Source organism: Mus caroli, chromosome 6, assembly GCF_900094665.2.
Source record: "Mus caroli chromosome 6, CAROLI_EIJ_v1.1, whole genome shotgun sequence".
Taxonomy (NCBI): Eukaryota; Metazoa; Chordata; class Mammalia; order Rodentia; family Muridae; genus Mus; species Mus caroli.
In genome coordinates, this window is record NC_034575.1 from 139272848 (window position 1) to 139285757 (window position 12910).

Sequence of the window (12910 nt, forward strand, 5' to 3'; positions counted from 1 at the left end):
CTGGCTTTCAAGGGTTCCCATCTGTGTTTTCTTTGGGACTTTGGAGTCCTAGTACATCAGGGCAGAGGAGCCTGATCACCTTGTAGCTCTAGGACAGAGAGAAGGGAGAGAGGGAAGGCAAGTGCTAATATCCTAATATGCCCTGCAAAGGAACAGCGCCACTGATCTGATCACTTGGATGCAGGCCCTACCTTTAAAGGTCCAGCCTCTGATGCTGCAGACTGAGCCCTTAACACATGGCCCTTGGGGGAAATTCAAGATCAAATTTTATTAGTGACTGAAAGGCCAGAATTTAAAAGGCTAAAGAATCTAAAATGAATTTGTACGAAAATACCACTAAAAGATGTGCTTCCAAAGGGGGCTACTTTGTTTCTTCCTTACAACTTAGAAGAAAATTAGAATACTTTATATGAAGTCAATAATTATAATAACTTTTACCCTATCATTTCATTCATATATATATATATGTATATGTATATGTATATGTATATATATACATACACACACACACACACACACACACACACACANATATATATATATATATATATATATATATATATACACACATACAATTATTGGTGTAGTAAATTAAAATATCCATATCTTTATGTAAATACTCAATAGCAATGTCTGAAATAGTCTCCTCTTCCTGACATGGTGACAAGTGTGGGAATGACAGCTTCCCAAATCCCGAGGCTTGAGTGACGACAGACTCCCTTGCTTTCATTTCCTTTAGTAAAGTTTTACTTTTCCTGCTGTGAGTACAGAGACCAAACTGCTCTGTGCCTCTTCATCAGCACCTGGGGCAGGCACATTTGCCCTTAGTGTTCCATTCATAAATTACTTGAGCTCTGTACTTTGTAACCCAAGTAGCCCTCTACCAAGGGGTTCCTGAAGGGCTACCCTGGCTAGGGACTGTAGAGTCACTCTCTCAGACCACAGCTGTGGGATCAGCTTACCCCTGGGAACATTTTACTGATTTCACCATGCCATGGCCTTGTTAAACAGACTGACTGGTTGAATTTCACTCTAGTTTTTCCTTTGGACTACTTTTTCTCCTTGGTCCTGCCCCAGACATATTTGCTGCCTTTTTGTCTTTCTTGACTGGCTTTCTGGCATCTCTCAACTTCTTATCCCGAAATGGCCCTGATGAGCTCAGAGCACAGATAACCCCTGGCATCTTCACTAAGATGTTGAACCAAAGGAAGATGTGCTTACAGCCACTTCTAACCCATCCACTGACCACTGCGTCCTTCATTTAGAATGTAAATTACATTCTTTTGTGTTAATATTTGTGCTCTGATTCAACAACCATCAGGTGTTTCTTTTTTCTTTCTTTTTCTTTTTTTTTGGTTTTTTGAGACTTAAACCATAATTTTCATAAACTATAAATTATATTTCCAGTCTATGGTATTTCCTGGACTTTTGTAAAACTTGCAGATGCCCTCATAGGAGACACGTGGTGATTCACAAACATTTCCTGAAGTTAAAATTAAATATCGTTGGTAATATTTGTCATTTCCCTTAGTGGAAGACTCAGCAGGAGTGTGAAGCACATTGCTCATACTTGATGACACTAGGAAGCAGCAAAAGCAATGCCAGGCCAGGAATTGAGTCAGGACATAAAGCTAGATCCAGCTCCCAGGAAAACACTTCCTCCAGTCAGGTCTACTTCTCAAGGATTCTACATTCTACCAAACCAGAGCCACTGATTGAGGACCAAGTGTTCAAACTGGTGAGCATAGAAACACATCTCGTATCCAAACAACACTGTCAAGGAAGACTGACATTTCCTGTCATACTTTGCTTGATACTCCATGTTTTTCTATGTGAAAAAATGACTTTATGAAACACATGAAAAAAAAAAAAGAAAAGAAAGAGAAAAAAGAAAAACATGGCCGCCCTCTTCTCAATGCCATTGTTGTGTCCTTTGTTATTCTAGCCAAATCTGCTTTCAACCATTCTTTGCTTTGTGTGAAATCAAGGCTAATAATGAAGTCATCACACACACACACACACACACACACACATACACACACACACACACACACACACCAATACCAAAGATTTCAAAGAAATTTTTTCTCTCCTTCAAAAGGTCTTGTCATACTAATTTATAAAATCTGTGATTGGATGCATATATGTTCACACAGATAGGGACTAGTATGAGTCACCATGTTGTTTATCCTAGTGGTATTCACAGATCTCATGCTTGTGGATATTTTTCCCATGGCATAGCTACTCCTTAATTTCACTGTGCTATAAAGAGTCAGGTGTAAAGTTTGAACACCGTGCAGTTTGCACCATTGTGAAGTCATCAACTTCATGTGGTGAGAACCTACCTCTTTAAGGAAAACCCACATGTGCAGAAGTGGATGTGGTATGACTGTTAAATATGATGACTTTTAAGTCCTTCTGACTCCAGAGAGCCACTTTTACAATTGCTGATTGGTTTAACAAAAGGATTTTAGGTTCCTTCCTTTGTCCACATTGCATTTCTTATTTCTCTCTCTCTCTCTCTCTCTCTCTCCCTTACTCCCTCCCTCCCTCCCTCCCTCATTTCAGTATCTTGGGGACTTAATGATTTAAACAACTTTAGAAGCAGAAATAAAAACAACCAATATATTAGGAGAACTCAGGAGGCAGAGACAGGAAAAAGTTCATGATTTCCAGGCCAGTCAGGACTAGGAACTATGTGAGACCCTGTCTCAAAAACAAACAAAACCAACTAAACAACTAAACATACCAACAGTTTCTGGGCCAGATGGATGCAGGTTTCCATCTGGAAACTTTAAATATCTGCTGCAAAGGATACAGGATTGAGAGTCAGAGGAACTGAACAACTCAGGTGTGTCTTCCAAGAGACCATGATTTTTCCTGAGCCTCTATATGTACCTCCAAGAAATGGTATTAAAGATAGAACAATAGTGAAATTGGGGAGTATATTAGATGGGGGGGTGCAAATAGATGCTTTCAAAATAGCCTTTGGAGAGACAGAAGTTTCTGGCATATGTCATACTCCCAGTCATTCTAAGTTAATCTCGTAATTGGCCTCGGACTTGATAAATCAGACATAAAGGAAGCTATAAGATTCCTAACAAGGTACTCCTACCCAGTTTAAAATTGAAGATGGAATTATTACAGGGAGATGTGAAGATGTAAAAGTCCTGTGTTGAAGAGGACTGAGACCAATCATCTGTCTCCTCCTTTGCTTCAGAATCAATGACCACTCGGAACTTTCTTTCAGCCCCTTTCCTCTCTAGAGTCCAATTCTTATCTGTTTATTAGTTCTAAGCAGGGATGAGCCAGCATTGGTCATTGCAAGCTAACCACTACCTTGAGGCTCATACCAAGATACACAAAGATGTGAACCTAAACTATAATGCATTTAAACAACATACATTGGTTTAGGCTGTTTTACTTATAGTATAATATAAAAAATTAATATATGCTAGGTTAACGTAGGATGGGTATAGGTAGATCCTAACTAACCTGGACTCCATTGCATTCAATTTTACAAACTTTTCAAAATAAACACATTTGTCTGTTTTTAAAGAACACTTCCTTAGAATTTTAATGCTATGATATGAGTACCTTTGCCTGTATGCATTCATATATATTTATATATATATACATTTTTATAATACCTTGATTAGTGAGAAGGAGGGTATTGCATCATCTGGAATGGAAATGACATATGGTTGTGAGCTGCCGTGTTGGTGCTGGAAATCAAACCAGTGTCCCCTCCAAGAGCAGCCAGCGCTCTTAACCACTGAGCCATCTTTGTATCTCCCTGTGAAATGGTTTTTCTTTTTGTTGTAGTTATCGCTGTAAAAGAACTTAAGTAGGCAGTTTTTGAGAGAGCCACAATAAGATATCTTTTTGGGATGTTAGGCTCTTCAGAAGGCATGCATGGATGAGTAATAGTTTGTTGACTATAATAGTCTAAGAAATGAAAAGATACACCTATATATTAACATAGTTTTTTCATAGTCACTTTATCAGTTATCCAGGCAAGCAGAATGAGCCAACAGAGACTAACACCACAAGGAGACCTTTGGTTAATACATATATATATTTTTGTCTCACTCACAAAATTACAAGCATTTGGGAGAGGCTAAAGATAAGCTGTCTAAAGATGCCTCAAAACAAGTGTTTTGTGGGCTTCTAATGTTCTTGACAATTGCTGAAGTTCACTGCACCCTTCAAGTGTCTCTTTCATCATGTATGTTATGTGGTAAGTTCCTATGACAAGTCAGAGTAAAGGCAGCTCATAAAATATAATCGTTGAAGAGAAATATCATGGGGAAAGAGATCCTGAAGTCCCACTAAGCTCTTAAAGGAGCTCTGGGCATGATGGCTGCTGGGAGAGGCAGAATCCCTGTTCTTTGAGGCCACCTCCAAATTATACCCCATTAATTTTAAATCTTATGTGACAAACTCCATATATCCATGGTCCCATAAGTTCATCACTTTCAGGATTATTTACAGTCTGTCATTCAGACAGATCAGACACATCCTGCTGAATCTAAGATTGGAAAGTGATCAAATATCCAAGCTATATTCATGCAAATTATAGACTTTTGACCTTCACCAAATTCACTGATGCATGAAGGGACACAGGTGCTGGCAAAACACAGAGCAAGCACTTTTCCCTGGGGGCAGTCCAAGGTTGTCAACTTCCTGAATTCCCTTATCTCCCAAATTAGGGTGGATAATGTTTCCATTTCCACAAGTAAGACTTGAAGTGATATATAAAAAGATATTTCACTTGGAAGATTTCCAGGAATGCCATCTCATTAATTATATGGCTTCTGTAACCTTCTCTAGGTCCAATCCTCTCTGGATTGATTGATTCCAAATTAGTTTACATGGAACAACTTGATGACCAAGTCTGTGATGGTCTTCATATGCTTTACCTAGATAAAGATAACTTGGTACCACTATCACAATTGATGGGATCAGTGTGCTAGCATCATGTTCATTGTGAGGGTGTTTCAATTGGGCTGTACCTGGGTATCACATTCTTTTCAGGGTGTCACCAGTAGAAAGAAATCTTAGGATGCTGCTATAGGTTGCTGCTAACAGTTTGTTTTTTTTTTTGGTTAGGCAAGGCTGTGTTGCCAACAAAGTGAAATGATAGGCATAGGTCTGCTTTCATTTTCTACTTGATAAGTAAGTTCTGCAAGACATTGTCATTGAGTGGCCTGATCAAATGCTAACTGTTGAATGTATTTATCAAAAATATTGCATAGGAAAGAATACCTGTCAGCAACCTGCGAATGAATACTCAGGTTGGCATATCTACTGTGGAGGTGGCGGAAAGGTGCTGGAAAGATATGCAATGAGCAATGTCTCTGAGATCTTTAACTGCTGTCTTTGTAGTGCTGTCAATCCTGACTCTTGGAATGCCCCAGGGTTGACGACTCTCACCAAAAGCAGATCCTTCACTTCATCCTATGCTGTCTCTGCAGCTAACCATGTAAAAGCTAAAAAGCAAAACAGGCCAGGTAAGTAACATTCTTTGCACACTCTGGGTCTGACGTCCCATTTTCCATACATAAGTTGTGATAATGAACTATGACTGTAAAGTGAAAAACAAATGAAGTTTAAGTTGGAAAAGTGGAAAGAATGGGAGATTCACCTCAGTCAATGTATAGGTTCATGCTGGGATCTGTAAATTGGGTTTAGTGAGATACAATTATGATTCTAGCATTTAAGATGCTGATGCAGGAAGAAAAGAGCTCAAGACATTAGGAGCTGGAAAGTTAATTCAGTGGTTAAGAAGGCTTGCTGTTCTTAACTATCTTGCAGACTATGGGGATTTGGTTCCCAGCACTCAAGTCAGACAACCACCTATAATGCCAGCTACAGGGGGTTCAGTACACACTTCCGGCCTCCCTAGGCACTACATGAATGTGTGTGTATGCATGAGCATGTGTGTATGTATGCATGTGTGTGTGTGTGTGCATGCATGCACACATGCATACGCACACCACTTCCTTACGTTGGCCTCTGAATTTCCCTCCTGGAATCCAGGTGAGGACCTGTGCTGTCCCTCTGACCTCTTCTGAGAAGTACTGCATGCTTGCTTCTGTAGAAATTCTTCTTGGGGTTTTCAGGTACTTTCTGCTTTATTTCTGAGTTGTCTGTCCTTAGCAGCTTAAAAATTTGAGTTTTGGCTCCAGTAGAATCCACGTCTCTCACTATGATATTGGGCATGCCAGTCTGGCTGCCATGGCAGCTGTGAACTCCATGTTCCTTGACATCACCCTCATGACATTGCTAGAAGCTCTGCTGACGACCTCTGTAGTAGCTGTGCTCTTTGCTCAGATGTTACTTCCAAGTTCCTCTCATTTAGTTTCCTCCTCTGTAGTAATCCTTGGATAGCATCTTGTGTGAGTTTTCTTTGTAGTGAAACTAGATAACTTACTTACTTAAGTCTACCTATCAGCTAGACTTAAGAGAAAATTTTATATGATAATGATTTTTGTTTTGTATTGTTTTTGCTTTAGATACACTTACTAAAACATTAGTACAAAGCCATATTTACTAGAAAAGCTCATTTATTTCTTTTTTAAGATTGATTTTATTTCTATGTAGGTATATGTGTGTTTATGTGTCTCTGTGTATATGTACACCTGTCTACGGATGCCTGGGGAGGCCAGAAAAGAAGGTCAGATCCCCTGAAGTTGGACGTGTAGGTGTTGGTAAACCTCTGAATGAGTGTTGGGAACTGAACTTGGGTCCATACAAGATCAGCAAATGCTATTAACTGCTGAGCCAGCCCATTTCTTTCTTGCTTAATTAAAATTAATCTGAGAGACTTTTATACGGCATAGCAATTGGATTTACTTAAAGAATTCCTGGAAAGAATTCTTCATCTTCTCCCTCTGGTTGCCTCTGTGCCTTGACACACATTTTTCTCAGGCCCTTAGGAACAAGGAAGCAAAGGCTCAGTTACTCAAAAGGGTTAGGATTTTAGAGTTTCCAAAATTTGTATGTATGTATGTATGTATGTATGTATGTATGTATGTATGTAGGATTGTCTACCAATGTTTTTAAATATTTGGTGCTAGGACAATTTAAATCATTGAGGGCTTTGTACTTCATGATCTGTATCTTGTTCCTGGAGTATCTTAAAATTATTCAATTATAAAATGAAAATAAATATCTAAGAACGTGTGCATGTTTAGCTCATCCTGGGTTTTGTTTTGGTATGTGTGTGTGTGTGTGTGTGTGTTATCTTCCTTCTAAACTTTAAATTGATAGTCTTTAAAGGGCCTTAGGATTTCTTTCATTCTGTTTATTTATAACTTTCCTGGGAAAATCACTTTTTAATTTTACAATACTTGATTTTCTCCCCTCCCTGCCCTTTAGAATTTTTGTTGGGCTTTATTTGTTTCTTTGTTTTTTGTTTTTTTGTTTTTCCCTCTCAGCCTCTCTTCCAGCCCTCCTTTCTAATGTGGAAGAGTATCTAGTGACTGCAGATGGAGCAAGCAGCCCTGATCTGAAAGTTTAAATGGGAACACTTCAGGTTGCCAGACTTGCATTAGAGATGCTCAGCTCTTGAACTTGGTGTTAATATTCCAAAATCCACAAATCTCAGAACTCTGAAATGCTTCAAATGAAGCATTTTGGATAAGGCGTACTCTGCCTGTGTCTGCACTGATCATTTATGTCTCCATCTACCTGAAGACTGATGTATGGACATGTGTGTCCTCTTGCCACACCATCCCTAATGTTTCTTGGGTTTTTTTTTTTTGTTTTTTGTTTTTTTAAACTTGCAGTAAACTTCATGCTTTCATTGTCTCACCGCCCCATCCTCTAAAGCTCTGCTGCTTGCTGGTGCTGCTGAGACCCACTGCTTTTTAAAAGAGTTTAAAATATGTAGAGCAAAGTGCTTCTCCTGGGATGCACGTTTATTTAAAAGATCATCCCAGGAGCCTCAAAGTCTGCTTATTAGTTTAAATTTAGTTAAACCCCAAGTTCTAAAGACCCTAATGGCTATATAGATTTTAAAATGTGTATTTAAGAGTGAATCCCACATCTCTACAACTATCAGCTCTCAGCCACTAAAACAAAATCAGTCTTTTCATAAATTGCCCTCAGAAAACACATTGGTGTCAAGATAGAACTGGAACAGTTTCTCCAAGGGCTTTGAACTAATGGTCTAAGAAAAAAAATATGGTGCAGGGAGAGGAGGCTGTGGTGGTATCTCAGTCAGTGGAGGGCTTGACTCAAGGCAAGCTCAATCCTCAGCACCCATATGAACAGCCAAGCATGGTTAAGGCAAACCTGCAATCCCAGCACTGAGCAAAAGAGACAGGAGGATCCCTCTGGTTTGTTGATGACCAACTGAGGAGATTCACTGAGCTCCAGGGGTTCATTGAGAGACTCTGACTCCAAAACCAAGGTGGAATGCCATAAAAGATCAAACTAGCCACCATACTCTCCAACATTCCTGCTCAGACATAAATATGTATACACACAAAAGAAATAAGAAACAAGTGGTAGAAAGATATCTTCAAGTCAGTGATGAAGCCAGAGTCTACAGCAATGTTGATAATCGTTTTGTTTTGTTTTGTTTTGTTTGTTTGTTTTGTTTTGTTTGAGACAGAGTTCCTCTGCATAGCCCTGGTTGTCCTGGAACTCACACTGTAGACCAAGCTGTCCTGTAGCTTACTCTGTAAAACAGGCAGCCATTAAATCCTTGCCAGGTATCAATAAATCCCCATCAGACTAGCTTCTACCTCTAGCCCATGTTCACGTTCTCATTAGTGCTCTAATGCTGTCGTTTGTAGCCTCTCTTAGTTGAGATTGGCTCATTTGTTAAGTACAAAGGTGAAGGATTGATATATTGATTAGGGAGCAACAAGAAATCTGCCTGAGGCGCTTGAGAAGGAGGCTGTCAACCATACTGAATCCAAGAAACATGAGAACTCCCAGGAACCTACACAGAAGAAACATGGTGCCAACAAAATTATAAAAAGGGCATCCACATGCTATGATATTCCACTTCATGGAGAGGGAGACTTTGGACTGGGAAAAGTCAAGCTTTTGCTGCCAGTTAGCTACACATACCAACTAGAGAGATGACATCAGAGCTCTCAGTTTCCCTCAGAGGGGATAAGCAGAGACCTGTAGATAAACTCAAGTTATCCATCTTTTTTTTTAATTCCCTGTCCCCCAAGTTTATTTGCACTTTGCCTTCTCTGTACTTGGGAGACAGCAACTTCAGAAGCCATTCACCTCATCCTACAGCGTGAGAGCTACAGAAATCCCAGCCAGTCCCTAGACAGAGCTCAAGCTGTAGCATAAATGTAAATGTGCGTAGTGCCCAACTTGAAGCATAAACTTTAGGCTTACTGTGTGGTTTGTACTGAATGTATCACCTGTTTAAATGTTGCCCCTCTAACTTACTCCTCTTTTGTGCGTTTTCACATACAAATACACATTTCACTGAGAGTGTGAACAGTTGCAAACACTGATCTCCTCCTCCAAATTATCATTTGCATTTGCATATTTTAAGCATATTTAAGGCTTAGAAATCTTAAGAGACTAAGAGCACTTGCTGTTCTTTCAGAGGATCTGGGTGCAGTTCCTAGCAACTACATAGTAATTCACAGCCACTACTACTCCAGTTCCAGGGACTCTGGTGCCTTCTGCTGGCCTCCACAGGCTCCTGCACACATATAGTGCACATAATCTCAAGCAGACAAATATACACACATGTAAATTAAAAAAATAATAAGTACACATGTCTTTTAAAAAAATAGTGAGTTTTGTTCCAGCTGGAACTTTCTCAGCTACACTAGAAAATTGTAACTGTTACTTCCAAGTCAAGATGACAAGAGAGGAAAAAGAAATGGGAAAAAAATAATATCCTGCCTGAGGTAGTAACCTCAGGCCACCATGGCTAGAGTGGATATACCAGTACTGCCACCATTTTTTTCAGGATGATTTATTGGTCATATTTTCATGTGATGGAGACATCCCAGGTACATGTTCTGTCTCCAGATGGTAGCATGGAGATCTGAGTAGATCTGGGGCTGAGTACGTCCTGGTATCTGTGTACAGGGTGAGAGGCCAGGAAGGAGACACAGGTTTGCATATCAGGGGTTTGCACTGAATGACATCATAACTCTCATTCTCTTTCAGGTGGCCTTGCTAAAATTTCTCCCGTTCCCTCACCCTCCTCCTCACCTCCCGAAGGATCACCTGCCAGCAGTCCTGTCAGCAACAGTGCTTCACAACAGTTCCCAGAATCCCCTGAAGTAACCATCAAGCGAGGCCCTGGATCTCACAGGGCCTTAACTTACACCCAAAGTGCCCCTGACCTGTCCCCTCAGATCCCGCCCCCATCTGTCATATGTAGCAGGTAAGAATGTCATCATCGTACCACAAAAGTGTAGTATGATATGTTTGAGGCTCTAATAGGAACTTGAGTTTTCCATAGCTCTCTGTAAATAGGAACTTCATTTTCTATAGAGTCTGAACAGATCTTTGGAGAGTACAAAATAATAAGCAGTGTATATTTGGTTGCATACTAATTGGTGATGGATAAAGTATTTGTTTTGTGGGCTTGAGACATGGGTTGGGACTTGAGTGCCAGATGCTCCTACAGAGAACCTTACTTGGGTTCCAAATACCCACATTAGGTGGCTTACAACCACCTGTAACCCTAGCTCCCTGGGATCTGATGCCTCTCTTCTTTGCTCCAAAGTTACCTGCATTCTTGTACACATACCCACACACATGTAAATAAAAAATAAAAGTTTAAAAATTTAAATAAAATACATATTATTTTAAATCTCATCAAGTAATTTGATATAGTTAACCATTTTGTTGATTTTTATGTTTTTCTTTGTTGTCCTGTGATTATTTTATACTATCCTTAACTCCTTTTACCTGAAATGTATATGTCTCATTTAAACTCTTTCCAATAGCACATACTACATTATGGCTGGACTCAAATGGCTCCCCAAGTGAAATTAAGCAAATTATTTATCCTTCCATCACACAGAAACAGCCTTATCAATGGGTTCATGCGGCTCATGCTTGTAATCCCAGCACTCGGGAGGATTGTTGGGAGTTAAAGGACAGCTTGAGTTAACATAGTGAGTCTAAGGCCAGCCTGGAAGCCATTTTTCAAAAAGGGAGGGACGGAGGGAGGGAGAGAGGAAGGAAGAAGGAAGGAGAGGAGGAGGAAATAAAAAGAAGCTAATTACAAAGTATTATCAGAGGATGATTGAAGAAGTCCTTAATGTGTAATTAATTCTTACCAGCATCGTCCATAAAAAGGAAACACCTCCAATTAGTGATAAACATATTTTTATTCTTCTCCAGCAATGTCTTTGTTTTGGATCTTTGATCTTTTTATTAAATATTTTTAAAGGATTTACTCAATTTTATTTTTAGTCTATGGGTGTTTATCCTGCCCCCCTCCCTCTCTCTCTCTCTCTCTCTCTCTCTCTGTATGTATGTGTGTGTCCAGTGCCCTAGGAGGACAGAGGAGGGTGACAGATCAGCTGGAACTGATTATTACAGATTATTGTAAGCTACACCACATGAGTGCCGGAAATCAAACCCAGGTCCTCTGGAAGAGCAGCCTCTTAATCACAGAACCATTTCTCCAGGCCCTGGTGTTAAATGGTTTTAAGTAGAAAAGAGGCAAGTGTTTTAAGTACAATCCTGAAGATGCCTTAAACAAAACGCTACTGTCTACAGTGAATCAAGAGAGGACTATTTGAATGCATAGCAGCAGCGCTTAGCTTTCTTGTGTCTTACTTTATCAGTACACACTGTTTAGTAGCTAACAGCTGATAACGCTTCACCTATTTCATTGCGTGTACTTTGTCCATACACTCCCTGCCTTGTTGTCACTGTGGCGGGCAGGATACCTGACATTCAGGAAGAATGGCTTACTTGTAACTTCAGCTTTCATGGCTTCCTTCAGTGGTTCCTTGATCCTCTTGCTTTTCTGCACCTGTAGCAAAGCAGAATCTCAGGGCAGGAAGTGTCCAACCGAGGATGCTTTAGTGTTAGGGAAAGTGAAGACAGAGAAAGAGAGCTTGCTGCTCCAATATCCATTTGACCCCACCCCCATGACCCATCTACTTTTCCGTGGGACCATCTCTTAAAGAATCCTCCCGAGCTCCAAAACAGTACCACAAACTATTGAATAAGACTTGAACAAATAATACCCAGGGATTGCACCTCATCCAAACTTTACTGCCTTAAGATAAATACCATTTATTTTATCACCTTTATTTTTGCTTTCATGCTCTCTACTACTACTTTTATTTGGGAAAACATACCCAACCTTGCTTGTTGGACAAAGACCATAGTAAAATATTATTCTAATACCCAAGTTCTTCCCACGTCAGCTTTCTGTGGGATTTTCACCCTACACAGCTGTCTTGCGAGTGCTCCTGTGCAGTAAATGTCTAAGAGACATCCTACATCACACTCACTGTGCCAAAGTTGCCCAGGAGTTCTTGGTCTGTTTTATGTCCAGGTCTCTGAGTTCACTGGACTCCAGTGCCAATTCCTGTAGGTTAACACCCTGTAATTGTTCGAGCATCTGACATTAGGCAGACTTGCTGAGGGAAGCATTGTTCTTTGTTTTGTACCCTAAGCCAGGATAAAACCCAGCAGAGTAATTTGGGTTAAGAACATCTGCTTCTGGCTTTTCCAAGGGGTTCAGCCTCCCTCTCTCTCTCCCTCAATACTTGTGAGAATTAATCATCTTAAAGGAAAGCTAGTGTGTTCAGGAAAGGTCTACTACTTGCCCAGTGTTGCCTCTCCAAGATTATTTTGGTTGTTTTAAGAGAGAAGAATGTTGCAGGAGAGAGAGAGAGAGAGAGAGAGAGAGAGAGAGAGAGAGAGAGAGAGAGAGAGAGAG

The 12910-nt window shown here is 40.1% G+C and overlaps 1 protein-coding gene across 1 annotated transcript in view; it reads left to right on the forward strand.

Moving 5' to 3' along the window:
* Pde3a (phosphodiesterase 3A) overlaps positions 1-12910 on the forward strand; it is a 247770-nt gene that overhangs the window by 202695 nt on the left and 32165 nt on the right. Inside the window, exons 5-6 of the mRNA XM_021165315.2 lie at positions 5389-5513; positions 10165-10384. Of these exons, the coding sequence (XP_021020974.1) occupies positions 5389-5513; positions 10165-10384 (345 nt within the window). The remainder of the gene's footprint in view (positions 1-5388; positions 5514-10164; positions 10385-12910) is intronic.